The sequence below is a fragment of the Frankliniella occidentalis genome, unplaced genomic scaffold (genome assembly GCF_000697945.3).
Source record: "Frankliniella occidentalis isolate FOCC.00 unplaced genomic scaffold, Focc_3.1 Scaffold36, whole genome shotgun sequence".
In the NCBI taxonomy this organism is placed as follows: Eukaryota; Metazoa; Arthropoda; class Insecta; order Thysanoptera; family Thripidae; genus Frankliniella; species Frankliniella occidentalis.
Window position 1 is genome coordinate 756,068 of NW_026267166.1, and position 26,760 is coordinate 782,827.

At 43.0% G+C, this 26,760-nt stretch overlaps 8 protein-coding genes across 14 annotated transcripts in view; 4 read left to right on the forward strand and 4 right to left on the reverse strand.

The window, feature by feature from the left end:
- LOC113202395 (C-terminal-binding protein) overlaps positions 1 to 5,758 on the reverse strand; it is a 46,376-nt gene extending 40,618 nt beyond the window's left edge. For 2 of the 3 annotated variants that reach the window (XM_052266237.1, XM_052266238.1), the window contains exon 1: positions 5,602 to 5,757. The gene's annotated coding sequence lies outside the window, so the exon portion shown is untranslated. Of the gene's footprint in view, positions 1 to 5,601 lie in introns of all 3 variants that reach the window. The other variant, XM_052266236.1, reaches the window with a different exon arrangement.
- Positions 5,759 to 6,147: 389 nt separating this feature from the next.
- Positions 6,148 to 8,361, forward strand: LOC113202433 (tRNA pseudouridine(38/39) synthase). The gene is made up of 9 exons (XM_026416643.2): positions 6,148 to 6,349; positions 6,528 to 6,658; positions 6,732 to 6,933; positions 7,015 to 7,233; positions 7,306 to 7,459; positions 7,553 to 7,700; positions 7,784 to 7,933; positions 8,012 to 8,148; positions 8,237 to 8,361. The coding sequence occupies exons 1-9, from the start codon at positions 6,284 to 6,286 to the stop codon at positions 8,338 to 8,340; spliced, it is 1,311 nt and encodes a 436-aa protein (XP_026272428.1). The 5' UTR covers positions 6,148 to 6,283; the 3' UTR covers positions 8,341 to 8,361.
- Positions 8,362 to 10,643, reverse strand: LOC113202432 (lethal(2)neighbour of tid protein). The gene is made up of 3 exons (XM_026416642.2): positions 9,485 to 10,643; positions 9,107 to 9,399; positions 8,362 to 9,026 (listed from the first exon to the last, which is right to left on the reverse strand). Exons 1-3 carry the CDS (start codon positions 10,215 to 10,217, stop codon positions 8,694 to 8,696), a joined length of 1,359 nt encoding a protein of 452 aa, XP_026272427.1. The 5' UTR covers positions 10,218 to 10,643; the 3' UTR covers positions 8,362 to 8,693.
- Positions 10,644 to 10,875: 232 nt separating this feature from the next.
- LOC113202431 (uncharacterized) lies at positions 10,876 to 17,013 on the forward strand. Its single transcript, XM_026416641.2, has 2 exons — positions 10,876 to 11,007; positions 11,809 to 17,013. The coding sequence occupies exon 2, from the start codon at positions 12,051 to 12,053 to the stop codon at positions 14,586 to 14,588; it is 2,538 nt and encodes an 845-aa protein (XP_026272426.1). The 5' UTR covers positions 10,876 to 11,007; positions 11,809 to 12,050; the 3' UTR covers positions 14,589 to 17,013.
- On the reverse strand, positions 17,003 to 20,165 carry LOC113202430 (transport and Golgi organization protein 6 homolog). The gene is made up of 2 exons (XM_026416640.2): positions 20,082 to 20,165; positions 17,003 to 19,993 (listed from the first exon to the last, which is right to left on the reverse strand). The coding sequence occupies exon 2, from the start codon at positions 19,957 to 19,959 to the stop codon at positions 17,074 to 17,076; it is 2,886 nt and encodes a 961-aa protein (XP_026272425.1). The 5' UTR covers positions 19,960 to 19,993; positions 20,082 to 20,165; the 3' UTR covers positions 17,003 to 17,073.
- A 193-nt stretch (positions 20,166 to 20,358) lies between these two features.
- LOC113202414 (condensin complex subunit 2) lies at positions 20,359 to 24,232 on the forward strand. 2 transcript variants are annotated; one of them, XM_026416620.2, is made up of 12 exons: positions 20,359 to 20,509; positions 20,930 to 21,059; positions 21,138 to 21,416; positions 21,496 to 21,729; positions 21,842 to 22,064; positions 22,141 to 22,350; positions 22,440 to 22,643; positions 22,731 to 22,938; positions 23,029 to 23,155; positions 23,234 to 23,416; positions 23,501 to 23,599; positions 23,678 to 24,232. In XM_026416620.2, exons 2-12 carry the CDS (start codon positions 20,943 to 20,945, stop codon positions 23,903 to 23,905), a joined length of 2,112 nt encoding a protein of 703 aa, XP_026272405.1. In that variant the 5' UTR covers positions 20,359 to 20,509; positions 20,930 to 20,942; the 3' UTR covers positions 23,906 to 24,232. The 2 variants fall into 2 exon arrangements, with proteins under 2 accessions (XP_026272405.1, XP_026272404.1); XM_026416619.2 differs by lacking the exon at positions 20,359 to 20,509 and adding an exon at positions 20,655 to 20,816.
- Positions 24,125 to 25,657, reverse strand: LOC113202416 (zinc finger CCHC-type and RNA-binding motif-containing protein 1-like). Its single transcript, XM_026416625.2, has 5 exons — positions 25,137 to 25,657; positions 24,952 to 25,063; positions 24,680 to 24,877; positions 24,426 to 24,593; positions 24,125 to 24,351 (listed from the first exon to the last, which is right to left on the reverse strand). The coding sequence occupies exons 1-5, from the start codon at positions 25,247 to 25,249 to the stop codon at positions 24,241 to 24,243; spliced, it is 702 nt and encodes a 233-aa protein (XP_026272410.1). The 5' UTR covers positions 25,250 to 25,657; the 3' UTR covers positions 24,125 to 24,240.
- A 345-nt stretch (positions 25,658 to 26,002) lies between these two features.
- The window catches only part of LOC113202413 (trithorax group protein osa), a 50,786-nt gene continuing 50,028 nt past the window's right edge, over positions 26,003 to 26,760 (forward strand). For 2 of the 4 annotated variants that reach the window (XM_026416615.2, XM_026416616.2), the window contains exon 1: positions 26,004 to 26,715. The gene's annotated coding sequence lies outside the window, so the exon portion shown is untranslated. Of the gene's footprint in view, positions 26,716 to 26,760 lie in introns of all 4 variants that reach the window. The other 2 variants (XM_052266284.1, XM_026416618.2) reach the window with 2 other exon arrangements.

Consider the following 26,760-nt stretch of genomic DNA (forward strand, 5'->3'; position numbering starts at 1 on the left):
GGTGGGGGCGGCCCTCGGAGCGGCCACTCGCCGCCCCGCGGCCCCGCAGCCCCGCGGGAGGGGAGAGAAGGGAGAGATGGTACGCCGAGAAATGAGGCAAACGGCTCGATCAGCGAGTCGAGCGCCATCAAAAACCTGCAACAAGTACGACTTAAACCTGTCGACTTTTACCAAACGCGATTAAATCATTTTTGGGATGACTACTACATCTCTTCATTTAGGACATACAGCAAAGGTGCCGCAAGCAGTCATAAACGAGACCTTTAAAAAAATACAAGGAAAAGTAGAGGCCCTACAAGGTACCTGCGACTGCAAGTGAAGAAAAAAAAGATGAGGAGAGCAAATGAATTTACAGAAAATTTCCTGCAATCCTGTTTGTTTGTTTGTTTGTTTGTTTGTTTGTAAGGTAAGACTGAAGCCACCTGGCGGTGGACAATTCACGTAACAAACAAACCTCTTTATGTGCCGAGTCTCTGCATATACGACATTCTACACTGTACGCACTTAGAGTTTTGTCTAGTTAGGCTTTTAATGTCAAACCGTCTAAATTGTCCACATAGGCAGTCTGGCAAATCTTGGTAATATAGTGTACATTCTAGAGGAGAGTTGAGGCCTCCCTCGAGAGCAGCCCTAAGTGGGATTATGGGAGGGATACCCGGCAAACAATCAGGGACATCGTCCTCTCTGCAGCTGAGATAAGGTACTATTGTTCCCCGCCCCCTAGCCATAGAGAGGGAAGAGAGGAAAAGGATGAGGGAGAGGAGCAACCGTAAGAAGAGGAGGGCAGAGAGAGAGAGAGAAGGGTTGGCTTGCGGCTGGTGCCGAGGCTGGTGCTGACGTTGACGACTGGGCCGAGCAGTGCCTGACCGCGATACTGCAGCGCCAGCACCTCTCGTCGTGCCGCGCCACGCCCCGCCGGGGGCACCGCCAGAAATTGGCGAAAAAAATATCGCATTATCAGCAGATTATCGGCAGAATATTTACTGATGGGTTGATTTTACATATGCGTTCACTGGAGGAAACAAAAGATGAGCAGTCGCACCTTTTAAGGTGCTACGGGCGGTTTAGTGCCTTATTTTCAGACATTAGGTTTTCCAATGTGTTCTTGTTCTCGTGGTTTAGGGACTGGGGACCGCAGTTTCGCATAAATAGACTCTCAGTATACTTTTGTGTACATTGAACGAGGAGGAGGGTGGGAAAGTAAAGGGGTAGGTAGAACGAGGTGCACACGACCGCGGAAAATATTTCGACCGGAGGAAGGAAGTTAGCCGGGGGGAGAAAGAGGGGGGGGGGGAGGAATCGCATGGCATAGTCGTCCTAATGAGTGTTGCACCTCTTGCCCTCGCGCAAGAGGAAGGGGGAGGAGCTCGGGGGAGGACAAGGACGACGCTCTGGGCGTCGTCTCTCCTGCCAACCAAGTTGGGCGTGCGCGATGCCGATTGCCGCGCTAGCAGTGGTACACGGGCGCTGCTGCTGCCGCCGCTGCTGCAGCTACACGGGAGAAAATGGCAGTTTGGAGTTTTGCGGGGCTGGAGCGGAGAGCAGCGGCGGCCAAGGCGAGAGCGAGCGGCTCGCGAACTTGCCCGCGCGCGCGCGCGCGCGCTCGCGAGAGAGCCAGAAGTTTGGCAATCAATAGCGCGGGGGCGACGTCGTCGTCAATACCAGCAAACATTTCGCGAATTATTCCGTTACGCGCGCCGCTATCGCCCTTTCGGTACAGTATACTGCTGCACCGGCGGCTGAGTACACTGCCAGAGAGAAAGAAAAGAAAAGTGAGACGTGGTTGGGCGCCGCCGAGCTATCGAATTGTGCGCACTGCGTGCTGCTCGGGGGGGGGGGGGGGGGCACTCAAAAAAGAGAGAAAGAAAAGAAAAACTTTTTTTCCCGTGCGCCATCGCCTCGCGGTCAGCGCAAAAGCGATCATAAATAGTTACTATCAGATCGGCGCTGGGGTACAACGTGAGAGAAGGGCCTTCCGACGGGTATTACTCTGCAAAACACCGGGTGAAATGATAAACGAGTGATATCGTAATGAGTACACTGGAAAAAGAAAGGATGAGCACATTTATAAAGGTGGTGCTTAAGAACAATTTTGTTACATGCAAGGCACTAAAACCTTTACTGCCAGAATTGAAAGGCACCTTGCACCTTTGTTTTTCAAGTGTATGGCGAAACCGTAGAATAATGTGCTTACAGTGTATAATGTGTGACACGGACACACACGTAATCGGACTTCTATCTATAAAAGAGCTCTCTACAATAACCCGAGGCGGCGACCCCAAAAGTGCCGAGGAGCGGGTTATCATGAGACACGCCACGCCGCCAGTGAATCAGACCCTGACGCGTCCGCGGCTGACTTGCTCGCTGACCGTCACGGGGGCCCATCCTGGGCCCGCCCGCCACGAGTCGAGGGTCCTCGGGTCCTGCGCGGCGCGGCCCCTACATGGATCCTGCAGGAGCCAGCGGCTCACTGCCCACTACACAATGCTTGCGACGAGCGGTTTCGCCATATTCACAAAACTTCACGTTCTTTTCAAACTTGCAAGCAGGGCATAAGCAGGGCTTTGAGTAAGAGTTGCATGATTATTCTTCACAAGCTTGCAAGCTACAAGTACTTTGCAATGCAAACAAATAGTTTCGCGAGTGGATTCCGCTAGATACTTGAGAAACATTTTACAGTGAGCGTCAGAGAGAAGCGCTGACGTATCCTGTCCGCCCCCGCTGCTGGAGGGCGCCCCGCCCCGCCACGAGCCACGGCCACGCCCCCGCGCGACGCCAAAGACAAGGGAGCATTCAGTTGAAGAGGGAGGGGGGGGGGGATTTGAGCGGTAAAGCACATAGTTCCTCACGGCCCTGCCCTTGCAAATACCGCAAGTGTGTCCTGTTGTGCAAACATCTTGGCACATGACACTATTATGCAGGATACCCCCCCCCCCAATTTTTAGCGAAAAAGAAACTTGACAAGTGACCCAAAGTTTTCAGTCTACATGTCACACTTTGGAACGGCATTGAAAGTGTCTTGCTATTAGAAACAGCCGAGCGACAACCTTGTCCCACTGAATTGTAAACAAGATTTGGAACAAAACGGGGATTAATTAGACCAGCCGTAGAGGGGTCCATCATTCATCAAGCGCGTCACGACGACGGCCCACTAAAGCCCGGGCTCTTCAAGCAAAGCAAAAACTATCGCGACATTATCATATATTCTCCACAGACGAATGACCGACTGAATGAATGAATGAAACACTATACGCCATAATTGCGTCGAGTCGTTCAAAGACGAGACGCCCTCACTTTGATTCATTCGAGCGCAATGACGGGACGGGGATGCGCCGTGTATAGTACACGCGTTGCTGAAGCAAATCCACGCCCCCCCCCTCCCCTCTCTCTCCCTTTCACCCTCTCCCCTTCATGTTTCCCCAACTCATACACGTATATACATCGGCAAACGCGACGCGCGGCTCTTGTTCCTCCCGCCGCCCTCCTCCTCCTCCTCCTCCTCCTCCCCTTCTCATTGCGAGATGGGGCCCTACACGCCCCGCCCTGCCCCGCCACGCAGTGCTATCGATTGGGCAGCGCCCCACCCTTGCACAGTCTCACAGTCTTGCGTAAAAGGCACCTCTGCACGTTATCCGGCGCCACGCCATTCTCTCTTTTCTTCCTCACTTTTTGTGCCCCCCGTGCGGTGGCTGTCTGTGCACTGAGAGATTAACTCCCACCACACTCACTCCCCCCCCCCTACACACACACTCACACATACATACGCGGTGGCTGTACGCGCCACGGCTTGTACCGGGCGACCCGTAAGCTGCCGGGGTGGTGCCTGCTCCTGCCTCTCTCTGCGCTCCTCCGCCACAGGCTGCCCCGCAAGCGCTGGGCAGTCGGGCGGACCGAGCAGGGCAGGGCGTCGCGAGGATCATCAGCGCGAGCAAAAGTAAATCGGAAGGGGCGGGCGGAGCGGGCGGGGGTGGGACGCGCCGACCAACGTCATGACAGCGTACTGCTGCTGCTGCTGAAGTGAACTCGCGGAAACTTTTGAATGGAAAAGGAAGGAAAAACTGGAACAGCAATCAAGTGGCGAGGAGCAGGGGGAAGGGGGGAGTGGCCAAGAAGTTTGGACCGCGCAATAATACGAAACAGTGAGCGCGCAGCGGGCGGCGAGGGACGCTGGCAAGCCGTGCAAGGCACATTTTTAAACGCTTTGTCTTAAACCTATCAACATCTGACAGAGGACCTTCACACCAAAGTGACAAGAATGCTTCACCGTAGCTGCTAGATCTGACTGGCGTCAAGCGGTGGACGTTTATACTTCAATTACATTCAGCATTCAAACAAATCTGCCCCTCCGCCGCACAGAGACTTCCTCCTTCCTCCGCTTAAGTTCAGGGCCCCGCGATTGTGGGGAAAGTGGCGTAGGTACGTCGCGCCCAGCACGCACTAGAGGTGCTCGCCTCGCAAATGCCAATGATCCCGAGGGTCCGTGGGGGTCAGGGGGCTGTCTCCGAGGCTGCCTCCGCGGCGCGGCGAGCCAGGCGAGCCTTGCGGCGGCCGGCCGGCGCAGCCAGGGCGCAGCGAGCCGCTAAACAGGTTCTTGGACGAGCCGAGAGTGGGAGGTAAAGGGGGGGAGCACCGCGGTGTAACTCTTATACTGTCTTAGCCAGCGAGCAACGCGCAGCCCCCCCCCCCCCCCCCAATGGGGACACAACCTGCCTGCACCGCGAGATGCAGCCGAGTCGAGAGAAACAAGATGCTATTTACACTGGGAAAAAAATTGGGAATTGAAATTTAAAAAAAAAACAGGCCTAATGAAGGCGCTGATAGTGCAGATAATGATGGTGCTCTCGGGTCAAATTATTGAAGACGGCGAAAAAGTGTATGCTTTTTAGTCAGCCTGTAAGGCCTGTGCTTTCACAAGTGTGAATGTGAAATAAGATGAAGTACGCCACACCATGCTTTTTCGTGCTCTTACGCAGCAGAAACTGAAACGCGAATAAAACAAAGGAAAGCGTAAGCGTCTGTCCACTGGATCAATTAAGGCGAGAGATGACCCGATTGGGCGCTTAATTGTTATAGGGCTTACCGACTTTTTAGTGGGCATGAACGTTTGCAAATCTGCGACGCAATGAGTACCGCGGCTGCAGTAAGGCGACTGGATGACGGAAGTAACGGAAGTAACTAAGGTGTGCGGATGTTGAGGTGAAAGGGTGAGGGGGTGCTGTATCGGGAAAGCGGCAAATTCACACTGTTATGGCCGCCGGCGAAGCTGAAGTTGACCTCAAACAACCGCCATTTCTTGGGCATAACGTGCACGATATACTGACAGAGACGGGACGACAATTCAACTCAAGATTTATTCGTTTCGAGAGTTCTTGCATCTTCATAGTGTAAGAGCGTGAAATTTGAGGAAAACCCTGAGATTAAAGAGAAAACCTCTACATGACGCTTGCGGCGTTTAGGGGTTATGGGCTGCTCAAGACCACCATGTTTACGTAGTTACTTTCGTTTTAAGGCCGAGTACTCAAAATTAGCACAACATAGAGGCGAGAGTCTATGCCGAATTAGAAAAGCGATGCATTTTCACTCAATATTCGTTTAACAAACCTTGAGATTGGTGACAATCACGGGGGAGCGGAGCGACGCCAGACGATCCTGCCCAACCACTCGCGCCGAGCCGAAGACGAGCCGAGCAAAGCCGAGCGCAGGGCGCCGCGCCGAGAGGATACGAAATACGAACACGGGCAACTCCTGTCACACCACACGCCACACCTCCGAGTAAATACGTAAATGCTTCGCGTCATGTCATGAGTGATAGGTGTGTTGTGTTGATTCAGATCAGTTGAACTGATTTTAATAAAAAGCCCTAATTAGGCGCGTCTACTACGCGCATTTTAGGCGCATGTAAGCGCGTTTTAGCAGTTTTAAACGGGACAAAAAATGCAGGGTTTTTTTTTAAAGCTACCCGTGAGACATCAACAGCATTTAGTACCTACTAAATTTTTACTAAAACACTGACTTCCATGTCATCACAGTACGATTTAGTAGCACCCGGTCTTTTCATCCGTTTCATCTCAAGCTCCAAGCCGCGAAACGGGCGGTCCGGTAGAACTGCCAACGCTATCTATCGCAAACTGTTGGAACTACTTTCAAAAAACATAAATTTCTCATACTCATAGCACCGCGCTTTTCAAAAACACAGCCAAACCCTTCAAGATGATGTAAGACAATATCTAAGGCAAGGAAAAAACTGTAAAAATCATTATCTTAACTACACAAGCCCTTAAAAATGTCTGGAAAGGTAGATAAGAAGGCCACGTTCAGTAGAGATGAGCTTCTTTCTTTTTCCAAAGAGGTATGTAGCTGACACGTTTTATGCAGGTTAGGAAATATTGTATACTTATTGTAAATAAAACTAACAAAGTTATCAAATGCTTAAAAATCAAATTTCATTGAAATTGGGATACACCTAAGATCTTTGTGGTCACACAATATCTCACAACTTATTTTTTATAACTTCTTCTTTTCTCCAGGATTTGGCCGATCATATTATGCGACTTCAGGCAAGCAATACCCAGTTAAGAAACCTGATAAAGAAACAGACAGAGGAAGGCAGTAAAAATATCCCATCGACCTCCCAGCAACGCAAATTTGATTTTAAGAAGTGTGTTCAGTATTTGTCTAGCGTGAAGTCACACCAGAGGCTCTACTTGTTAAATTGTTAACTTTTATTCCAGACACTGCAAGCGTCACATCCTTCTACGAATCTTGTACATGGGCTGGGACTATCAAGGCTATGCAACTCAGGAAGATACAAACAACACAATTGAGCATCATTTATTTGCGGCTCTTAAAAAGTCTTGCCTTGTTGAAGATAGACAGACCAGTAATTATCACCGATGTGGCAGAACCGACAAAGGTGTTAGTTCATTTGGGCAAGTATGTGGTCTCCTCCTGTATTTTATCAACAAATCGTTTCATTTTGTATAAACTCATTGCCTATTTATTCATCCTCTGTAGGTCATCTCAATAGATGTACGGAGTAAATTAAAAGAAGACTATTCTATGGATACTGATCCAGCCAAGGAGTTACCATACTGTAAAATTTTGAACAGGTTACTTCCAAATGAGATAAGGGCAGTAGCATGGCGTCCTGCTCCTTCTGACTTCAGCGCCAGATTTGACTGTCAGCAACGAACTTACAAGTATTACTTTCCCAGGGGCAGCCTTAATCTGGATGTAAGCGTATTGCTCTACTGAGGCTTTTCTTTGTGTGTACAATTGATGTTTGACAATCTTTTAACATTTTAGGCAATGAGGAAGGCTGCACAGTATGTCTTGGGGACTCATGATTTCCGTAATTTGTGTAAAATGGATGTTGGAAACGGGGTCGTAAATTATGTAAGGGAAATCCGTAGTATAAACATAGAGAACTGTACAGGAAGTCAAGGCCAATATAATTCCAGTGAGGCCTCTTTTTTTTCATATTAACAACTATTCACATAATTTTAATTTCTTTTCTATGCTTGGTTTCCTTACCATGAATCCTTTTTTACAGGGTATGATATGATGGTCTTAACATTGATTGGTACTGCATTTTTGTGGCACCAAGTGCGTTGTTTGGTTGCAATACTCTTATTAGTTGGACAAGGATATGAGGAGCCAGAAGTTATGGTGCAGCTTTTAGATATAGAAACTAACCCAAGGTATTCACTACTTTACTAAGTTTAGTGTAGATATTTTGTATAGTGTGCTGTTACATTTTCTTCGTAATTATATATTTTTCCAGGAAACCGCAATACAGTATGGCAAGTGAGGTGCCGTTAAATCTCTTCCATTGTCAATATCCTTTTGATGACTCACTTTGGCTTGTTGATGAAGAAACAATAAGTGAAGTACAGAGCAGTCTTCAAAGAATCTGGACTTTTAGTTCTGTTAAGTATGTATACTGGTTATACAAGCACTGTACAATTTTCTGCCTCAAAATAAAAGTTTCTGATTTTTGTTAAAATTTTAGGACAGTCATGCTGACAGACGTATTGCAACAGATTTCAAAGCTTAAAGCAAAGGATTCAAATTTTGATGCAAGTGAAGCTCTTTTGCAAGGTGTAAAATCAAAAATCTACAAGCCCCTACTGGAAAGGCAGACATGCGGTTTGTATAGAACATGCTTGATGGGCAATGCACTTAGTTTGTCTTCATCTATTTGGAAATATTTTTTTTTTTTATGATCCTCACACAGAGAGTCTGGAAAGCCGCTTACAGCACTATGCCAAGAAAAGAAGATTAGATGACTGCAAAAGTGAGAGTAAACCCACAGCAAAAATTGAGGGAGATATGGACTAAATAAATGTAAATTACTAATAATTTTGTTTTATATTGCTGTTTATTGTAGTATCGGACTTTAAGGTAAATTCCAACAGTTTACAATGGCCTATTTCAGTAAAAAGACTCATATGCACTATTCTACAGATCACAGAAAAAGACAACGAAAACTTAATATTACCAATAACAAATACATTTTATGAGACACACTTAACAAATTGTAAAATATATGTACACTTAAAATCATCAGTTTATCTGACTAGTACACAGCTTCCTCGAAAAACAATAGGTACAAAAAAAACATAATTGAAGACAAAAAGTATTTTTTTTTAAAAAACATTACATTGGCAAAAAAATTATTTTTTTTACCTTAGTTACATGGCAGCCCTCCCAACTTCTGTTTCAGTTGGTCTACTCTGAAATCTATTACAAAACAAACCCAGTAATAAAAATATGTGACATACATGTATACCTGCACTGCTCATGTCAGTAGATGGATATGTATTCCAACACAACTCCAGGACTCCTAACAAGGAAAGCCTCATAGGAATGGTGAAGGGACAACTCCAAACTAGGTAGGGTAAGGTATGGTAATACCAAACATAAAATTGGTAGTGGAGAGACCGTGCACAAGTAATCCCTATGAGATTAGCTGTGAACAATGGTAGCAGCAGGAGTCTAGATGTCACATCCATGTTGACTTTCATCTGAATTAGAAAGAGAAAATGCCATTTTACAAAGTTAATGATGAAATAATAAAATAAAATGCAGATGGTGAAAATCTTACCTGCTTCTGATCATTGCTCTTTTTCTTAGTGGGTTTTTCTTTTTGCTTGGAGAACAAATCATCTTTCACTTGTCGCAACCGAGCAAAACTTTTGAAGTATGTGATCCATTCAGGAAGGAACAGTGCAAGCAAAAGCATATGAAGTCCAAGGAGAAATAAATGGAAACCCCTGTTGACAAATATCTCCTCAGGGAGAAACCTCCAATTCACAGTCCACTTATACATAAATACACGTCCCACATTGAATGCACCAACGAGGTAGGCAACAGGATTTGCAATTAGGAATGGTAGCCCTGCAACACCAAAACAAAGTTCATTTTAACATCGACAAAAGATAAGTTTGGATATCCGATTGGCTTACTTATTATTAGATATTACCTAATAGAAGTTGCAGAGCTGCGCAAATTGATAGCTGGATAACAGTACCCTTTTTACCTAGAGATGTAAGATACAAAATTAGCAGGGCAGGTGCAAAAAGGAGAATATTCATCTTAATTGACACAGCAAAACTGTATGCAATACTCCCAAGTGTCCACCGACCATCCATAAAACAGTTTATAGCTGCATACAAGAATATCATAGCTATAGGGTCATTGAACATTCTCAGGACAAAAATTGAATGAACTCGATAAGACGTGATAATTGACAAAAACAAGACAAATGGTGGAATCTTCTTCGTCTTGATGTAAATCCTAAAGACAAGCATTAGAAGAATGATATACAAAAGGTAAAATATATACTGAGCTATTTTAATGTTCCGACCCTGCTGTGTAGCGTAATAAAATATCATGTATACATAAACAAAACCTGCTGGATATACCAGAGGGCCAGTATCGCCCTTTAATTCTGAATAATCATAGGTACCATTCAAAACACCTTCCACCTCTTGCATGTATGCTTTCCAGTCTATCTCTGTGTAACGCACACGCTCTATCACAAAAATGTTAAGGACCACCTCTATAACAAGTAAAATACATGCCATGATCGAAATTCTTTCAGGGTCTAGAATAACTGACTTCCAAAACTGTGGCGAAGTGACCATGCTGAACGCCGTTCGCAACCGGCCCGTCGGAGTGGCCGGTGCATGTTGATTCCTCCTGGGGGGTGGCATCCTGGACCTTGAGTCCTGGAGCAGGACAGGGAAAATAGCACCGGCCGGTTAAATTTGGAACTGGCGCTAGCTGCCTGCTGCCGCAGCAAGACCACGTTGATGGTTTGTTGTTGGCTCCTTCTACCGACGCAAACAATTCAAGTTGCAAACTCAGCAGAGCTGACAGAACAGACGATTGGGTGGCAGTCACGATCACCCCTGCTGCTGGCTGACGGGGTGGACGAGGTCCTCGGAGACTAGGGTGCGGCGTGCTGTGCTGGGGGTTGAGGGGCACAGGGGGTGTCTCGGGGAGCTCTCGGGGGCTCGGGAGCAGTAGTAGCAGCAGCACCCGCACAGCGACTTGAGCCGGGGGCCGGGGTCGGGCCTAAATCAGCGTCAAGGGGCCTAACCAACCGCAAGCGAGACAGGCAAGGATAGAAGAGAGAAAGGGGTAAGGGAGGGGAAGGGGCACGGCCACGTAGCGTAGCATCGAACCCAAATACAAATAATAACAAGCACTTGTGGCATTCTGAAAAAAGCAATTACTGGGTAATTTGCAATGATTAAGAGTAATTTTTTTCTATTCTGATTCAAACACAGGACAAAAGAATGGATTTTGGTCTTTGTGGCAGACATGACCGCGAGACTTTACTAAAAACTCTGCAGCGGAAGGGGCGTCCATGTGGCTGTGGACATTCCAATGTGCATCAAATGCACTGTTCCTCAGAGTGAATGCAAATGGCTGCCAGTGAAAGTTTACAACGAGTCAAGTCGGAGCATTTATTTTAATGTTTATTCTACAAATTTGAAGGTAGAACCCGTGTGAAATGTGTTGTACAGATTCTTTGCTCCCTTGAGCTTCGTTCTGTGTACGTGGTGTATGTGTTTTAGCTCTGTGAAACCATTTTTTGGCCGTAAGAAGAGTTCATTCACTTCCTTTGTTTGCGGACCTGCCAGTTTTGCTAGGCCTAGACAAGTGACCTATAATATTTTCCAAAGTGCGGCCTACTGTGCTATCCAGCGAGTGTAGTGTGTGTGTGGAACAGTTTTATCAAATTTTTGTGGGTATTTGTGTGTGTTTGGAGGCTTTGAAGTGCCTCGTACGTGAACACTCGGGGGTCGGACGGGCTGCATTCCCGTGCCTTCAGCATAGGCTTCGGCCGTCGCACCTCAACAACACGACCTATTTGGAGATAACTTCTTTCATTCTGTTCTATTATGTCTCAGTGATGTCTTATATTGTGCGTTAGTCGTTGGCGTCTCGATTTTTACCCTACTGTGCTGCGTTTTCTCCTGTGTTTCTTTCATATTGACTGAAATACGAGACATGCAACCAGTTGGGGTGGGGGTACTAGGTGATTGATGCCCCAGTCTGTTGTGGTCATAACCTGCTGGAGAATTTTCATTGTGAAATTTCTCTGGAAAAGTAGTATTTCGGATATTGTCATGCCACTTATATTCTTTAACTAAAAACTTTAATTTCATTAGGGCATTTGATGAAAATATTGTTGTCTCAAATTATTTTAGCACTCTTATAAGGTCACCAATTTTATTTCAAAAGATTCTTATCCCACAATACTAACTATGGCTTTGTCTGTTTTGTTTGTTGCAGGTTCACCATCTGTGATTTTGTGACCCAAGTAATTGTTGAACTTCTCAATGATGAAGACATTCCACTCAAGATGGCCTGGGATGGTGGCTGATTTTTTTATGCTGAAGTGAATATCCACATTGTGAGAATGCCGTGAAGAGAATGAGTGTACCAAGAAGAAGAAATAGTGTCTGAGTCAAAGACATTGTGTTCAAGACATTTTAGTGTTAAATTTTCCTGAAAAAATGTGTGTTTAAGTTAAAATGCTGGTCAAATGCCAGAAATCGCAAGTGGAAGTGAAGATGACAGGTGCGGTTGTAGCTACCCTTTTAGGGTTGGCAACGCTGAGCTTTACCTCAGCAATGAGTGCTGGTGCCATGGTGTCAGTTTTGGACCTAAGTGAACAAGAGCAGGATATAGCAGCTGTTTTCAACAAGGTTGCATATGGAGGAACAACTACAACTAAGCGCAGTGTTAATCCAAACAATGCGCCGCCCCCACCACCATCAGCTCCGGCTCTTCCAACTGCAGCTTCACCTCTGACAATTGCATTGGTGCAGTCAACTACAACAGAGTCGAACCTTTCTCCTGCACCAACCAGCCCTAGCAATCAAGACTTGCCTCCTTATGCACCTCCAAGCAGGGTATTCATCACACCACCGCTGCCTCCCGAGTATGTGGACCAATTTGCTGATAAACCTACTTTGAGAGGTAGCAACTCGGATGGTCCCAACACAATGGCAAGAAGACCGCTTCCACCACCACCACCACCGTACCGTGCTCCTCCAGAGGAAGAACGCATTCCAATCCGTCCACCAGACTTGGCAGTTCCTCATGCCAAGAAAAAGGCCTTGAACACTCCAAGTTTTAATAGGGTAGCTCAAGTTGCCTATGCTGAATTGGCAACTTCTACCGAAAGCACAAGCCCTCGATCAAGCAATGAGACTGATTTTGACTTTGTTCCAATTCTTCATTACTCAAGTGTTTCCCGCATCTTATCCGGAAGCAGTGGCAGAAGACATGACTTTCCTGACATTATGAGTGCAAGCCGTCCTAAGCAAGAAGAAGTGAACAAATCTCCTCGTACTGTGCAAGATATGCCACAACCAACATTCAAGTCTGATCCTATTCGTCAGACTACCACTGAATCCACCAGAGAGCCAACCCAGAGCTCTTTCAGACCAGAAATCAAAACAACCACCATCACACCCTCAACCGAAAGAGCTACCACCATCAGAACTACTTCTACTACTAGCACTACAACTACTACCCCACCAACCATTGACATGGGATTTAAACGAGCCCATAGTCGTGTTTCAGAAATGTCATCTGACGATCACAATCCTGCTCCTCCCCCTCAGCCGCCTCTACAAACACGTTTCAGGGAGCATTCAGAGAGTGTCATCCATCATGCATTCCCTGACACCACGCAGCAAATGAGGCCAAGTGCAAGGCAAGTTCTAGGAGCCGCATGGGATGTTCATGTGTATACAGTTGCTGTAGCATTTGCTCTTTTGACAGTTTACTGTATCTTTGCCCTACTACGCCTTAATGGTGGCAAAAGGTTACTTCCTCGTGGATACTTCCTTTCACTTCATGGATTACTTGCAACTATTGGAATTCTTCGTTGTGGGTTCCTTTCATATGATGCATACAATTCTGGGCATTCATTCCCAGAGCCTATTTCTCATTTAATGCTCAACATTGTTTTTCCACTTCTTGCCACAGCCTTTGCACTTGTGTTCTTGTTTTTGTTACGAGCATGTGAGGTCCACCTAGGCTCGGGTAGATTCCAAAGCCCTGCTATGCTGACAGCTTCTGTTGCCCTGTATCTTGTTGTATGTGTCACTTTAGATCTTTCTACTGGACTGGCCCCCAATTCAACACTATTAACAGTTGCTTGTCAGTGTTTGTTCATTGTTGTTTGTCTAGGATTGGGCTTAAGTTACATGTATGTTTACAAAATGCTCTCCTCTGCTGCTGCTCGCAAGCCTGGACTTGCCCCTCTACTTCAGAGAACCTCACTGGCCCATGCTGTGCGTTCAATGCTAGCTACAGCTTTGTTGGCAGTGCTAATGGCTGCTGTACAGCTGTATGGCATGTTAGGAGTGTATGAGACTCCAGGTGATAATCAGCCTCATCCTTGGCTGTGGTGGGGCTTTCAGTTCTCAGTGAGAGTCATAGAGATTGCCATGTGTGCTCTCTTGTGTTGGGCTGGCACTCAGCCTCCCAGCCATTGTAATCCACATGAAGATGACAAAGAGACTCAGAGTCAAAATTCATCATCAACAGCATTTGCACTTTTCTCATGTGGTGGTGATGCAGCTCATGCCAATCGCAATGATCCAGTAGATGACATCTATCCAGCAGTTTGTGCTACCCAAGCAGGGTATCACTATTCTTTGAGGTCTGGTGGCAAGATATATGACAATGCATACCCTTTGAATAATATTCAACCAATGTCTCCACAAGAGGCTGCATTAGGGTATGGGCCTGAACGCCATTCTCTCAAGAAGTATGCCCCAAGAGGAGGCTTACCTAATGATAGCCCTAGTGTTATGATTAAGTCTGCTAATGATGCGCTCTTATCATATCCCTCTGTAAGAAGGGGGCCACCACCACCTCTACATAGGGCTCAACCATCACCCTCAATGCTTGTAGCTGAGGATGGTTTTGTCCGCTTTAGGTCCCTTGCAGATGCAGAGCATGCTCATGCTGGCCCCCCAGAGATGGTGCATCGGTCAAGTCTATCAAGGAAAGCCCCACCTGTACATCCTTCACAGCAAGATTATGCATCATAGCGTAGGAGCTCGGATAACAAATTAATGTAAGCTTTCTGGTGATATAATTGTATATGTAAGGTTCTGGAACATTGCCATTATCTCTCTGAGGACCTTTGGGCCAGTCAGTTTTGGTGTTCTGTCATTAAAGGTAATTCTTCCTTTGTTTCTGTGATTCATTATTATTGAATTGAATGAATATTTGAAGAGCGCTTCCTGCTCTCTGTACTTCTAAACTAATTATATGAAACTTAAGCTTTCATAATCTTGTTACATCATCATATTAGTCTTTACTTATATATTTTTCTTGTGATAAGTGTCAATTACCCACTTTCCTGAATTCGTAAATTCCTTTTTAGGCGGGATCATTCATTTATTCATTGCTAAAAACAGTGAAGTTTTACTCATGACCGACATTCCTGACTGGTTTATGCATTGTACATATTTTTGTTAATAGAATTTAAATCATGTTCCTTTTATACATAAATATAAATATATGCATATATATTTACATACAAAACATAATTTATATTATACATTTTATAAATATATACATATATTTTTTGTCAACTTTTCACCACGTTTTCAACTTTTGCAATCTGTTTGTTCAGATTATATTGATGCGTATATACAGAATCTACTAGGGCATATCATTGTTTCCTATTAATGCAGGATGTATTAACATTCAAGTGATCACAACTATTTTTTTACTTGGTGTCCATGTGTTCATAATATGATGGAGACTGAAAGTGTGGAGGGAGAAGGGGTGCCTTTCTAAAGACTACTGACTTTTATAGAAGAATTTTCTTTTGTGGTTTTTGTAACCATTTGACTGTTTTTTGTATTGTACTCTGTACTTGTCTCCTAATTATTTAGGAAAAGCTTCCATGTTTTATCCTTTTTAATTTTTTGTAGTTGCAATGTGCATTCTTTAAACTAAATTAACCAGTTTTTATGGGCCACAAGACTTAAAATACTCTATGGTGCTAGCCTATTTTCATAGACCAATCAATAAGACAGTTATTTTCTTATTCTGATATTTCTCATGTCCATGACATTTGCACTGACTGCCAGAGATTTTCTTTTTTATTGAAATAATAGGGAGGACACATTTCCCTTTCTGACTGTGTATATTGTAATTATTTTATTAGAGTCACAAATGACATTTGTCAACCAACTATGAGCTTTTCTTGAAACAAGCTGTTTTTCTACATGTTGGAATCAATAAGTATTCTTGTTTAATATTTGTACATAAAAAAAGGTTGTTTATTACTCTCCATAGCTATGGATTGTGATTGTATTATTTTGTACAGTATTATGTTGTAGCTTTTCCTTCCTGCATATTTTTTCTTTGCTTTAGTAACAGCAATATCTCATCTCATAAACTTGTAGGAGTGTATTTTTTTCATTTACATTTATGTTTAATGAATAAGTTGGGGTGCAGAATTCAGTCTGGCCTCATTAAAATCTTGGTCAACTTGAAGTAGTCAACAACGTTTATTGCAAAACTAATGCTTTGAAACTTCTCTGCTCCTTAACTTATTTACGCAAATTGGGCCATTTCTGTCTCACTGTGATCAGATATTTGAGTGTGTCAGTGAGTGTGTGTGTGTGACTATTTGTTTGAAAGAGAAAGAATGATTGATGTGTTATGAGAATTTATAAATTTAATAGCAAAATTAGTTCTTATTTTTCCTCTTTCAGTCCCTTCTTTTGTTATTACTTGGCAAATTGTTTGTGAAGGAGAATTTTCATTTAAAACTTGCTTCATATTCTTTTTATAGTGTTTTAATCCTTATGTATCGAGTGCCAAGTCTATGACACTGTAGTGTTGCGGGCTTGCCTACTCAAGGGTTGCGGTTGGAGGAGCAGGAAAACCCGCACACCCCAGGGTTGATGTCTTGAAATATGGTACTACTCAGCCAGTGGACTTACAGTTTTGTTGAAAATGTTCTTTGGTTTTGTAAATTGTTGAAGTAAGGATTATGTGATTTGAACACCTCCATCATTCCTGTAACTGTTTTAGTCATGGTAGTTTTCATTCATGAAAGTTTCCCCCACACAAGTGAATTTGCCACTACCCATTTCCCACAACTATTTCTGTGATCTCCTCTTTGACCTGTTTCCCTTTCCTTGTAGTTGCTTGAGAAATCATGAATTCCATAGCCCTTTTATTTGTACAAAAAAGCAATTTAAGATTGCTTGTTCGTGATCCATCCATTTATTTAAGTGTAAAATTTAATTTTGATGAGAGTTATGTACGAATCCAGTAATCTAATAGTGATAAAATGTAATTACTCACTAGGGATTTTGTATATTGTAAATCATCAGTAGACCGTCCACTAAGGTTATTTGTGGCAAGTACTTACTCTCCGATCCTCTCAATGTAGGTGTCAAGACTGCTTTTCTTTTTTTACAATAAACTATTTTCAGTAAAAAAAAAAAATTCTGTTTTATTTTAAACTATTTAAACCAATAAATTTAACAGGAAAACAAACTGCATAAACTAGGGTAAAATATGAATTTTCTTTTCCATTGAAATCTTGGGAAACAAAATTTCTTGAGCTAGTCTTCCTAGTTCTTCCAAGGCTAGTTGGGCATGTAGACGCACAACATCATCCTGATCCTCACAATAAACTGTCTTCAAACTACGATAAAGTTCTAATGCAGCCTCCTGTAACACAGGAAATGTTTCAGCATCTAAGCCCCTCAGTAAATGTGTCAGTACCATTACAGAGGCCCTTCTTGGTTCAAGTGCCTTATCAAAACGCAAAATACTCTGCACACAAACAAGCAGTTCCTGCAGAATTGAACCAATCCTGTACCCAAGAATCTGACATATCTCACCAAGATTTGATAAACTAGAGGCTCGCATTAAATGGTCAACATCTTTTGCGCCCACTAAAAATGCATTCAGCAGCTCATTCTTAAATTTAGGAGCCAATGCTCCCAATTCCCGAACCAGCTTTACTAATATTTCTCCAACTTTTATACGAAGTTCTGGATCCCTGGTGCTACTCTCTCCAGCTGAGACAATAGCAATATACTCTTTTGAAAGAGAATGGACTGCCTCTTCTGGCTGAATAGTTGCAAAGGCTACCATACCATTAATAGCAGCAAGATAAATATACGAATCAGAATTGTTCAAATTTTCTTTGAATAAACAAAGTACTGCTTCTTTCTTGGCTAATGTTTCCTTATCACGTTTATGTAGGAGCTTAGTTAACTGAACAAGAGCATGACCACGAACAGGTAACAAAGGGTCACAAGCATCATGTAAGGCTTCTTCACAAGAAGTCTTCTTGCTATGTTGGTTATTTAAGCTGCTTTCAGATACTGCTCCACATGTTGAAATTATGTTAAATACTCTGGCAGCTAATCTTTTCAGTTCCTTATTTTCAGTACCATCTCTTATCACACTAACAGGTTGAAGGAGATTGCTAAACAGTGACCAGTTTGTATCTTTCCCCGTACTATCCAAAATGACATTAAGAATCATAAATGCAACAAATATACATTCTAAGTCATCATCTTCAAATCCAGATGCAGAATCAGGAGCTACAGATTCAAAGAGATTAAAAATAAATACTAGAATAGGTTCTGGATCTTCAGAAAGCTTCTGCTTCACACCAGTATTCTCAACAAGGGCAGCTAGCAATCGGACAATACCAAGATGTTTTTCAGAAGCTAACATCAGAGATGCTAAAGTATCTTCTACTGTTCCCAAAATGGTAGTATGAACAGTGCTCGGTTTCATGCCTTTCTTAACCAATATTTTTAGCAGCACCTCAAACACAGAAACTGAGAGAGCACAATCATTTTTCTTCTCAAGAAAAATCATTAGCATGTCCCCAGAGTTCTCAACAGTTGAAGAAAACAAGTCCTTTGGGAGTTCAGGAACTTGACTAAGAGAGACACCTCCATTTGCATCAAATCTGAAATCAAAACTTGGAGGAAGAATGTACATGCCCTCCTGTTTCTCCTCAAACAGAAGACATTTCAAAATTTTCTCAAGGTCTTGAGGAGTGCTGTCACACAAAACATGATACAAAATATCTTCAATACATTTAGACAGCCTACTGACACTACCATTTACTTTACAGAATATTTTGTAAAAGAAAAATGTATGAGGTAAGATAATTGTTGCAGGTAAATTTACAGTACTGACATTACTCCCAGGTGAGGCAAAACATTTGTGGACAATGTTTATGAGGGATTCAATTTTTTCTTCACTAAGTATAACACTATCTTCATTTACTTTGCTTACTTCAGAAGAAATATGGCTGAGTGGTAGCAACAATGGTTCTAAGATCAATTTGTGACAAAGAGCAGCATCTCTCTCTAAAAGTTGTCTAATACATGCAACTATTATGACATGCATATCGTTATGTCCATGGCCCTCTACTTTCTGCATTAAATTAAGTAGCTGATTTGCTATGTTATTGTAGTGACTAAGAGGGCTTGTAATTATTTTTGCCAAGATCTCAGTTTTCTTCCAGTCAGCTGCAGAGTCTGGGGAAGAATCAAATGTAGCTTGAATTAATGAAGCAACACCACCAGGCTGAACGAGACAAGAAGTCAAAACACTTGAAACAGCCTTCTTCAGCCACAATGGAGATGTATGTTCCTTTTTGTATCCTTGAAGAATCATGAGCTCCAACATGATTTTAGGCTGGTATGTTTCCTTAACAAGTTTCAGGAGAAAAGTTCTGAAATATACCTTGTCCTTTTCAATTCTATCCCAGATTTCAGTTGTCATAATGAAGTTCGAGTTTGATTGCATATTTGTATTCTCCTCCAAAGTTGGTTTCTTGACTGGTGCATAACTTAATTGGAATAAAGCAGATAATAGTTCATGAATAACATTAGAAATAATGAGAGGCCTAAAATTAGAGTTATCACAGCAACGTAGGAAAAATTTCATGACAATGGAGAGGCGTTCATATTTTTGCATTATTGGAGAAGGTTCCTCATCTAATAATTTTGCCATTGCACAATTAGGTGCCAGCGAAATTAGTCCAGGAATGACATTGGGCAGAATGCCCATCGATGCTACAAACTGCAAGCTTGAACGAGCATACTTTTGATGGGAAACGCTCAAATCATCTTCTTGGAGTTTCTCTTCCAATTGTAAAATGATAAACATAACAGTCTCCACATAGTCCCAAATTAAATCTGAGCCACAATCAATGAGGCAACCTTGATGTGGGACTTCTTGGACGTTTTCATATCCCAATGTCAGAATTGCCTTCTTCAGATTAAACTGAAATGCTTCCCGCAGACCATCAATTTCTCCAGATTCAGCAGCACTTGTAGGTGTGACAAGACATTTTAAACCTTCCCACAAGATCGTAAGGTTATGTCTATCGGTATTGTTTTGTGCAGACGCCATGTCTAGTAGATTATGACATGCCAAAAGAGACGATCTAAAAATAGAAAATAATTGTAAGTTAGTATTTACATGATGTATTACGCATACGGCTTCGTAGGGCGAACAGTCAAATAAAAACCAACTTTCAAGACAATGCCTCAAAAGCAGGAGAGTTCAAGCAGCAACAACAACAACGCCGACAACAAACAACAACAAACGGACCCAACGACTCCATAGCTACTATTTACTATTTACACTACAGACACGTTCTGAATAATTTTACTGTCAAAGACTTAGCTATTGTTCTCAATATTCTTAGAAATATGAGAATTTTATTATATTGATTCATAATCGCTGTTTAGAGCAGAAGCTATAGAAATAAAATATGTGTATTTGTGTTGTACAGTTGGTGCCACTGAGGAAAACACTACTTATTCGCAAAAAGGGCGCGCTTGCTGGCTGAATGACGGATGACGCTCGAATTCAAATCCAAAGCATTATGTTTCGACTGAATACGGCTGCATTTTCTTCGTATTTTTGCATTTGCTTCCCCCTTATTTCTATTTAAGAGGTATGTATTGTTTGTCACATTTGTGATTTCTTCACACTCGTGTGTGTCAAGTTCAATTTAATGTTGTAAGGGTGCCTAGTAAAAATTCAAGGAAACCGTTCCCCATATTAGAGCAAGACCAATATTTATTTTTTATGTCTTTACTTGTTTTATAAAGAAAAAATATCAGAGTTAAAGTAATGGAGAGTAATCTAGATTAATTTTATCAGCGAGCAATCAAGTGTGAATGTTTAATCTGTCACTATTATCTTGGGAAAACCGTATTCTACCGAGAATTGTTGATTCTAACCTGCGAATTTGAATATAGGTGCCTAATGTTTCTTATGTAATCGTTGTTTTGGAGAGATTCACCCCTCTTTAGTCATTCGTTTTGCTCGTACACCTGGTACTTGTTCATATCACCTCCTGCACTCTTTACAGATAATTTATCAGCATGTCGTTTGATCACACGCTGACCCGCTTGAGCTCAAGTGAAAGTGTTGCTTCACCTCTTCGTAAGAAATCAATTCTTGCACTTGCCAATACAAAAAGCTCAACTGACGGTGTTTTGGTATGTTTTTCTATTATTTATTTGTCTTCTGTGTTTATTTCATCTCAACTTTACATTAGGTTTCTGTTTTTATTACAGAACGATGATGACGCTGAGAGAAGAGAGAGACGGCGGAAATCAGTTGTTCCCGACCAAGCAAATTCAACTGCAGCACTTGATTCTGCTAGTCGGAGGAAATCGCTGGGTTTGGGAGCATGCAGTGGGCTTTCAACTGCCCAGTTGGCTGAGCACTATGCAAGCTGCATTAAACTTTCTACTGAAAATAAAATCACAGTTAAAAATGCCTTTAGCTTACAGCTCATTGACTACATGTCCATGATGTTAAAGCGCCATGATAAACAAATGGAAGATTTTCAGGTCTGAATTTTTTATCTTTTTTTTAATTGCAAGGAACCAATATTTATGAATAATGTTACTGATAAAATTGATTCTGTAGGTTGCAAGTTGCACTCTTGATGCCAGCACTAAGATTTATAGCTTTAGAGTTGATGCTGTCCATTCAGATGTTGTTCAAATGGCAACTACAATGGGTCGCTCTGAGGCAAACAGAAAAAAGAAAAATTCTGATGGAGATGGTGATGGTCCCGATGGTTTAGAGGATAATGATAATGGTGATGATGGCCCATTGGAATCTCAAGTATTAAAAAAATTGAAGAAAAAATCAAGAAAGGTATAATATTACCAAACCCTCAAGTGTGCCTTTGTTTACAATACCTATCTAGTTTTTATACTTACAAACCCTTGAAATGTGTTGCCCTTATGGTCTGTTATATTTTTTTCAGCACAAGAGCTCTATTACAGACAAACCTGAATCTCTTCAGCGCAAGCAACAAATTTTTCAAACCATGAATCCGTTTCTTGTACGGCTCTCTGCTACTTTGGCTGTTTCTCAAACTGGTGAATGTCCATTCCACCATTCATCAAAAATTCGTGAGGACTTGAATGAAAATGAGACTGACAAGGAATCTCAGGAATCCCGCAATGTTCCCCTTCCCAATATACCTGGTAAAGAGCAAAGGTTTAATTCAATATCTTAAATGGTTGCAAGATTATTAATCCAATCTAATCTTTTGTGTCACAGATATTACAAATCTTGAGCTGTGTCCTTCATTCCGAGATTTCAACATTGTTGGCTGGAGACCAGAAAATGATCCTACACCAGTACCTGATATACCTCCCCCTCCTACATTACCCCCGCTCGATAATGTGGATGATGATGCTTTTGATATGAATCAAACACCAGAACCTATACCAGACTTTGATTGTGGGGGAGGTGGTGGTTTTGATGGTGGTATGGTTTACTTTCATGTACAATCAGTCACAATACTTCTGAAGAATTGTGTTTTAATTTATCCACCTAATTCCGTGAACGTTTCTTAGGCATGGATTCTGATCATGAGGAAATTTATGCTGCACCAGAGGGTGCTCAAAGAGCTGCAGCCAAACTTGCAAGGCAGCCTGCTCATGTGGTAGATTTGAAACAGCATTTATCTACAGTTCCTCTTGAGTACTCTTATTTTCAACAAAGTATGATATCAATGTGGGCAGGCCCAGCCCATTGGAAAGTGAAGCCTCTGCGCAAAGGTCATTCTCTTTAGAAACTGAGATTTAAGTATCCTTTTCTGCCTCATAATTTTAGCTACAATCTACCTCTTATTTTTGTTTTTATAGATAAGGATAAAGATGTTGCTGTTCACAAAGAAGCAAAGAAGCGAACAAAGAAAGAAATGGTTATTTCTTTTGAGGATACGTCTGAGCTTAGTCAGAAGTATTTTGGAACTGGCACAAAGAAATTAAATAAGAAAACCATTCAAGGCTGGTGCATGGATAAAGTAACAAATCCTAGGAATATTCATTACGATGGTTCTCAAATAACAAGGTTTGTGACCTTTCTACTATCGTACAGTCTCCAATTTATTTCGTAAAGTGTAAAGGCAGTGACTATACCCATATACTTTTTGTTGCTTAGATTGTTTACTAGGGAAAACATCACAGTTAAAATTGAAGGTGATACACCAACTCCAGAGGTTGATGAAGGAGTTGGGGAATACCAATATGATAATCCTACTGATAGTACAAACTTCTGTCCCAATGTGGTATGTAAAACCTTTCAAATGAAAAGAAGTAACAAGGATAGTTTTGCAACATAATTGAATACATTTTCTAATTCTTAGCCTCAAGAAAATGATGATGACGATGATAATGATAATGGAGCTGATGCTGGAGATGGGGATGGAATGATGCATGATGATGATGACGATGTCTTCCAAACTCAAGATGTACATATGGAAGTAGAGGCTCAGGAACATGAGACAGGAGCGTTTACTGGAGACAATCTTATTGCACCTCCAAACAAGGTACATAAATTAAATCACTCGTTTTTCAGTTGCGTAATGTATCGTTAATATTACATTTTTAACATAAAATATTGTGGTTTTCAGGTTGCCAAATTGTATATTCCATATCAAATGAGAGCCAAGAAGATGGACATGAAGAAATTAAAGAGTGCTATGTGGTCAATATTGACAAACTGTCCTGAGGTATTTCAACTGACCTAAATTTCTCTTTAGATTTGTACAATTTAAAATGCGTTCCTAATTTTTCTACTTTTTTTGCAGGGTAATTTGGACGAAGCAAGTGCACTAAAGACAGACGAACAGAAAATGGTGGATTCAGTTAACTTTAAATCTCTGTATGGTACACTCCCTCATCGTGTGCCTCAAAAAATGGCCGAAAATCTGAGTTGTCCTCTAGCTTTTGTTGGGCTCCTTCATTTAGCAAATGAGAAATGCTTGGACATCAAAGGTGTAAATGATATGAGTGATCTGATAATTCGGCAGGGCTGATTTTTGTGGTTAGTCCCTCTTAACTCCATCCAAAATTTCAAACTCGTCTCCTTACTTTTACTGTAAGCTATATCATATTATTTTATTTTTCTGCTATTTTAATGTGCATGGTAGTTGAACTGAAGCAACTGCATTAGTTTATGCTCCACAACTGAACCACAGAGAATGTAAGAAATGCTTTGCTGTTGTATAATCATTTCAAATAAGTGCAATGTCATATTTATGTTTTCACATTTTTATTAATATTAGAAAAAAATAGTGTATGAACTTAACATAAATTGTCAAAACATATAATTTATTACATATTGAATAAACTGTTTTATGTGAGTTAGATTCTAATCACTGACATCTTCCTCATCGCTGAAATAGGAATTAGGCCTGATTTTCTTCTTAACTGGCCTTATCTCTGATTCTTGACTGTTTTGTTCACTTTCAACTTGTTCTTGCTGTAAAAAATATTTTAACTAATGAAATTATTCACATGAGTAATTTAAATTATTAATTTATAAGAGATGCTCACTGTTAAACGAATTGCAGCACTGAGTGTTTCTAGGTCTGGTTCAACATCTTCGTCTGACTCATCTGCATCATTTCTTTGAGAAATAGGCAAAGGCTGCTTTGGTTTGCATTCATAATCATCATCTGAATCAAAATATTCATCTCGCTCAGGATCGGGTGCAGACTCCTCCTGATCCAATAAAATCTCATTAGAAACAAATGAGATAAAATACAAGCCAAAATTTGATTGATACTGGTCCCCTCCTGACTCATTACCTTTTTCTTGCGCTTCCTCTCTTTTTTGGGCGGCGGATCTCTATTGCCTAAAGCATTTTTTGAACATGCATAACTTAAATGGCCCTCCTCCCCACATTCATAACATTTGTTTTTATCAGGGTAATTACGACGCCTGATGAATTCAGTACTCCTGCCATTGTCAATGGCAATACTGCTCTTGAGACGTCGCCCAAACATCTATGAGAAAGAAACACATTGTTAGACTTCATGGTGGCTTTTAAAAATAAGCATGAACTGATAAGTCTACGTACTTCTTGACCATTAAGAGACCGAGCACATGTCTGAGCATCTTCCTTCTTCAGGAATAATACAAAAGCTACACCTTGACTTTTACGAGTAACTTTGTCCTTTTTCACAGTCACCCTAAAAGCAGTGAAAAAATAGTTATACATTCGTTTCGAACTTTATAGCTTTATTACTCAAAACGTTCACTTACTTGACCACCCTACCATACTTTTCAAATATTTTATGTAAGTCATTATTTGTTAAAGAGTACGGGAGGTTACCAACGTACACTGTGCTTTTACTTGGTGCTAAACCACTGCTCATTGCACAGACCGTCGTAATAAACTATTGAGATCAAGAGGAAGCAAAATAGTGAGAGTTTCCTTCAATCAAATCTGACGGTGTGATAATAAATGTAAACAAAACAAACAGAACAAACTGACTTTCTCATACTCAAGAAAAGACAAATGACAGCGCAAAGATATTTCTCATAAAAAAGACGGTGGCGCGCGGCATTTAAAAAAAAATGCTTGTACATCTAATGTACTTGTAAACTAAGTTCGGAAATACATGAACTTTACTGGTGGAAAACATCACGGTGACTTGTAAGTTTGTAAAAATTGAAACAAAACTTGACCCTCTTAATAAACAAATTCACATTGAATACTAGAGTATGAACTGTAGTTCCGGGCAACCATCAAAAATTTAAATTTGTCTGTGCCATATTTACCACTCTTTACGAATGACTGGCCGACTTACATATCACCCCCCCCCCTTTCCCCCTTCCCTAGCGCACAGCGGCGCAGCCAGGCACAGCCACCCCCGACCCCCGGGCGCGCCTCGCGCATGGCGGCTGCGGCCGGGCGGGCGCGGGCAGCTGCCCCCTCCCTCCAATATTCTCTCTCATCTCATCCTACCCACCCCCCAGCTGCAGCCCCCAGCCCCAGCGCGCTGGAGGGAGGGAAGGAGCAGCCCCTGCCCGGCCCCAGCTGCCCTGCGCCCCGCGGCCCCCGCCCGCGCCGTGGCCCGCGCATGGCAGCCCATGGCGGGGCCCGCCCCGCCCCCCGCTCAGCCGCCAGCGCCAGCCGCCAGCCCGTCCAGTCGGTGGATAGACGTCGCCGCGGCAAGACGCAGTGACAAGCGCCACGCTCCGGCCCGCGAGAGTCGCGCATCGGACGGCAGCGGTGGACCTAACAACACGGTGGTGGACCCGCACCCTTCGACGCAGTCCTGGCCTGTCCTGGCCAGCCACCCGACGACATGAGGCGGCCGTCCTCGTGAGCACTCGGAGGAGGCCGCCCCCGGCCTGCCCCCGGCCCGCCCCCATGCAGCTGGGCCATGCAGCCGCCCCCAGCGCGGGGGGGCTTGGCCACTCGTGACAGTGGCGGGAAGGCCCACCCGGCTGCCCGGGGAGGCTCTCCTCTCCTTAGGCTCCGACCAAAGGGCGAGTGACGCGCCGTGAGAGTGAGAGTGAGATAGGCCCCCATGGCCCCCAGTGAGCGGCTGTGAAGTGCACCAGTGATCCTGATACGGGAGGCCAACACCCTGGGCCCGCGCCCGCGTCCCCCCGCCCGACCCGGCGGCCGCTCGTCTCCTCGCCGCCAGCGGTCCAGTGCCGTCGCAGAGCGGAGCCTGCGGAGCGGAGGAGACGATCCGACGACATGTCCCGCCGAGCACCGCCTCCTCCTCGGTAGTGCAGCGGGATAGGAGGGGCGAGGTGACAACGCGACAGCAGGACAGCAGCTAGACAACATCAACATCGACCGACAAGCAGCAGACAAACACATTCGGTGAGTAGTAAAGTGAGGCGCCGAGGCAAAGGTGAAAAGGGGGGA